Source organism: Dendroctonus ponderosae, unplaced genomic scaffold (genome assembly GCF_020466585.1).
Source record: "Dendroctonus ponderosae isolate FM_Combo_2020 unplaced genomic scaffold, Dpon_F_20191213v2 Dpon_F_20191213_12, whole genome shotgun sequence".
NCBI classification, from domain to species: domain Eukaryota; kingdom Metazoa; phylum Arthropoda; class Insecta; order Coleoptera; family Curculionidae; genus Dendroctonus; species Dendroctonus ponderosae.
The window spans coordinates 2,245,900-2,250,844 of record NW_026017316.1 but is presented as its reverse complement, the minus strand read 5'-3'; the positions used below and the strand labels follow the sequence as shown (position 1 = coordinate 2,250,844).

The window sequence follows — 4,945 nt, the reverse complement described above, 5'->3', positions numbered from 1 at the left end:
TGTAGGCACTGAAGACAGTTAGAAGTAGACACTCTTAGCATGGACTGCAAAGTTTAAAAATTCACCGGGTCCAGCCTGATGAGGGCACACGGACGAAACTTTCCACACGCATAGCAAAAACCCTGCCCTATCGAAAAGTAAACCCCGCCTTGCTCCATATTGCGCCACATAGAAGCAATCGACTCTTTTAGACACTAAACAGTTCGAGAAGTAGACACTGTCACCACCGATTGCAAGGTTTAAAAATTCGCCAGCCCCAGCCTGATGATGGCAGACCCCCGAAACTTTCAGCCCCTATACCCAAAGCCCTGCGCATTCGAGTGCCACCCGCCCCAACCTCTGCGCCCACTTGGTTCAGCACCAATTGGCATTTTCAGGCGCCCAAGGGCAGCCACCCTTAACTGCGGGCGCCAACTTCAAAAATTCGCCACGCCCAGCCTGATGACGCTATCAAACCGAAACTTTCGGCCCAGATAGCCGAAACCCTGCCCTGTCCAATGGAAAAACCCCCCGCCGGCCACTGGGCCGATGGCACGCGAAATCTGGCAAACCAGCACTGACCGCCCGATTTCCATAAGTGCGAGCTCGATTGCCTGCAAAGCGTCCATTTCCAGTCGAAACTGTTGAGGCGAAATAAATCGGGCGCGGGAGGAGGAAAAAGGGGCAATTTTTCCAATCGAGAGAAACAAGTGACGTGGCAGTGGTTTCCATTAAATCTATTGGAAAAACCCATTAAGGAAGGGCCGATTTCCGACTTCTCATCCGGTAATGGAAGAATGTTCCACCGATTTTATCGAGCTCAGCCACCCGCTGCTCGAGGCGCGGACTGATGATGGCGCAGCCACGAAACTTTCCGCTCCCCAAAGCCCCCCAAGAGACTGATGACGGCCGCCAACCGGGGCCGAAACGTGGCAATTGCGTGCGGGGAATGAGCCGATAAGGACGCAACAACAGCAACTCTGTGGGGAAACGGGCACTAAAAAAAAGGGGGGAGGGGAGGGGGGGGCGACACGTCCCCAAAACGTCCCGGGGGGGAAAACACATGCCATGTATAGTAAGTGCTGGCGCTTCTCCCCAGGGGGCGCAGGGAGAAACTTTCCAGAATCATCCAGGAGGAATCCAGTGGCCCAATTGTGTGTTTTTGGGACGCCATCTGTCCCGACCGGCGGACACTTTGTGTACAAACAGTCGTAAATCGCCGCAAAGAATCGCTTAATTAACGACGGCCGATTACGCAGCTGCCCAAGATTTAATGAGTCCTGGAATTGAGCCATTAAACGTCGCTGATTGGCTGTTTTCCACTATTTTAAGCTGTTTAGCCTCGGCCTAATCAAATAAATCAGTCCCTCGTCGGCCATTGAATCATCATCAACAATTTCCAGATGGTTTTCCTCTTTTATTCGCACGCCACTGCACAGCCCTGCTGAGCCAAGGGCTTCTGAGCACCTCAGCCCATTTCGCTGCATCACTGTCACAACGTGTCTATTCCTTTTGCCTGCATTAGTGTCTTTAGCCCTTCTGAGCACACATTCCCAATTGGCTCAGAACCGATTTTTTTCAACAACACTTTCCGTTGGCCCTTAAAATACCTTTTTGAGATCATTTAAGCTTTCCGCGTGCTCCAGATTCGGCGTAAACGGCCTCTGAGGCTTTCTGAGCCGCGCACCAATACATGTAAATTTCAGGTTCAGTCAGTCTCTGAACCGAGCGATGTGTGGACAAAAATTTGTCCAATCGAGAACAGCAGGGCTTCTCAGCAACTTGCCTCTGACATTTCCTCAACGATTCTTTGCTAAGCTAATTTCCAGTCAGGCTTTCAAGCGCAATTTCCCAGAAAACTCAGCTGAATTTGTGTAGTTTCATCAAAAGGTTTTCTGAGTATCAATTTCAACTGTTAACGGCCCTTTGGCCTTCTGAGCCAAGGGCTTCTGAGCACCCCAGCGCATATCGCTGCACCAGTGTCACAACGCGTCTATTCCTTTTGCCTGCATTAGTGTCTTTAGCCCTTCTGAGCACACATTCTCAATTGGCTCAGAACCTATTTTTGTCAAAAAAACTTTCCGTTTGCCTTTAAAATACCTTTTTGAGATCATTTCAGCTTTCTGCATGCGCCAGATTCGGCGTAAACGGCTTCTGAGGCTTTCTGAGCCGCACACCCATTCACGTAAATTTTCAATCAGACTCTGAACCGAGCGATATGTGGGCAAAAATTTGTCCAATCGAGTACCGCAGGGCTTCTGAGCAACTTGCCTCTGACATTTCCTCAACGATTCTTTGCTAAGCTAATTTCCAGTCAGGCTTTCAAGCGCAATTTCCCAGAAAACTCAACTGAATTTGTGTAGTTTTAGCGAAAGGCCTTCTGAGTATCAGTTTCAATTTTCAACGGCCCTTTGGCCTTCTGAGCCAAGGGCTTCTGAGCACCACAGCCCATATCGCTGCACCAGTGTCACAACGCGTCTATTCTGAGCACACATTCTCAATTGGCTCTGAACCGATTTTTGTCAAAAACACTTTCCGTTTGCCCTTAAAATCCTTTTTCAGACCATTTCAGCTTTCTGCATGCGCCAGATTCGGCGTAAACGGCTTCTGAGGCTTTCTGAGCCGCACATAATTACGTGTAACTGTTGCATTTCCCTAATGACTACTTCCTAAGTTAATTTTCTAGTCAAGCAGTCAAGCGCAATTTCCCCGAAAATCTCAACTGAATTTGCGTAGTCATCGCAAAAGGCCTTCTGAGCAGCAGTTTATTGATTACGATTTTGATTATCTTCCACTGGCTCTTGAATGATTGCGGCATTTTTGGTAAATTGTTACTTTTAACGGCTCTTCAGAGCTAAAGGTTGAGCTAATTTCTGAGCCACTTGCCCCTGACAGTGTGGTTTCGGCAAAAGATCCTCTGAGCATCAGACGCTGCTTTCATTATCTTCCACTTGCTCTTGAATAAATTGCGGCATTTTTCAACGACCCTCTGGCCTTCTGAGTCATTTGCTTCAAACGCTTCTGAGAGTTGGAAGGGCTTCTGAGCAACCAATGCAGTAGCGACAGTTGGGGAAAGGTTCCCAGAACGGCGCAAATGCCCCCCGTCCCGGATCGCGAAACGGACATTAAATTTGATGCCTATTGGTTCTTCTGAGCCAGGGGCCTTCTGAGTATTTTGCAGCCCACAGTGGGTCTCCGGAGGCCACTAACGCCTAGTGCCCCCAACAGGGTCCATTTGGGACTTATGATCCCTTCTGAGCCAAAGGCCTTCTGATCCGTTCTGAGTCAAAATGTTCAAATTTGCAGATGCAGCACACCGGCACACGGCCGCCCCACGATCGTGATGTGAATCGTCGCTGTCAAGATGAGCCCGAACTCATGGCCGCCCCTGGCCACTGGCTTCATTCGCGACCAGAACCAGACAGGGGGCGCTGCGCATGCGCCGCCCCTGTTCCTCAACCACGCCACTGCCGCCTCGCCGGGCGGCTTTTTCTCCAACTTTAAGTCGGGGCGACTGTTGCCGCCGCCCCCCAGCGCCGCCCCAGTCGACCGCCATGTCTGGTACCCGGTCCAGTTCCAGGCGAATTCCAGCTTTTATTTCGCCGCCCCGGACGAAATGGTGCTCTACTCGACCGCCAATTCGTCGGAGAACGGCACCTATGGGGCGGCGCATGCGTCCCCCCACGATTTCGACGCCACTGTCGCCCTCGTCACCATGGTGATCACCGCCATCTTGTTGGGCCTCATTATCCTGGCCACTGTCATTGGTGAGTGTCTGTCTGTGTCACTGTCACTGTCACCTGTCACTTATCGCTGACGACTTAGTTGACGGCGTCACAAGCGCTTGAAAGGGGGAAAGTCCGGGGAAAACTGCCCCCGCAAAACTCGCCTAGTCGAAGTTCAAAAAAGGGCCAAATGAGGGCGCTCTTAATACTTTGTACACACACACACGCACACTTAGGGGGTTGGAGGGGGGCGACTTGTTGCCGCCCTCCAACCCAACACCCCCCTTGACACTGGGGGGATTTAATATCGCGCCGCAGGAGTGACGTGACAAATGAAATGGAAAAGCAACAGTGATGCGACGTTGTCGGATTTGGCTGTCACCCCCTGAATCGACGCTGAACAATGTCATTTTCTTAAGCCTTTTGTTGCCGCTCAGCCGACAACGTGTCGTCACTAAGCCGATAAGCCTGCTGGGTGGGGGTGGGGCGGCTTAGGCGCCGCCCTTTTTCGCTCGGGGGACTGACAGACATTTTGCATTACAGTGATTTGGGGGTGCGACCTGGATAGGTCGCAACACTGGGGAAAATCTGCCCAATCTGGCAACGCCCGTTTGATTTCATCGGCACGTGAAAGACGCAATTTTCGGGCCCCGTTGCCCCGCACTCCGCGCAAAATCCCATTATAGTCAATGCTTTAATGGCCCAAAACACACTGTCCACATTGTGGCCAGTTGATTGGATTGGCCGGCTTGGGAAAAATGCCCGCGCACAGCCGGCAACAGTGTTGGCTCGTGTGCGCGCCCCATTTGGCGTGCCTGCGTTTACGCGTCGATCAAACGCCCAATTGGAGGAAAAAGCGTCAAAAGGTCCTAAACCGGCAACAGTGCAAGATTTTCCGCTTTTTTCAACCCGAAACAAAACCACACGCGAAAAATCGGCCCAAAGCCGGCCCTGTGGTTTACCGTCTCGGGCGCAGCGTCACTCATGCCCCGACTAGTGCGCTCTCTGTCCCACACACGAGAGGCGCCCATGCGCCTCTCTCTCTCATCGCATGCACTGGCCTTGATGTGACGCGGCACGCGCACAGGGCCGCACTGGAATTTCGGATTTCCATCGCAACTTTCTCGTAAACTTTCATTATTGCCAAATCGCGCAATTCATCCCCGACAAAGTTTCGGCTTAATATCCATCATCAATTCGCCTGCCAAAACACTGATGGCTTCCACGCGGCCTCTGAATCG

At 51.7% G+C, this 4,945-nt stretch overlaps 1 protein-coding gene across 1 annotated transcript in view; it reads left to right on the top strand.

The window, feature by feature from the left end:
• Positions 1 to 1,026: 1,026 nt before the first annotated feature.
• The window catches only part of LOC109534806 (5-hydroxytryptamine receptor-like), a gene marked incomplete at its 3' end in the record, with an annotated part of 7,743 nt that continues 3,824 nt past the window's right edge, over positions 1,027 to 4,945 (top strand). The window contains 1 exon segment of the mRNA XM_019900591.2: positions 1,027 to 3,746. Within this exon segment, the coding sequence (XP_019756150.2) occupies positions 3,344 to 3,746 (403 nt within the window).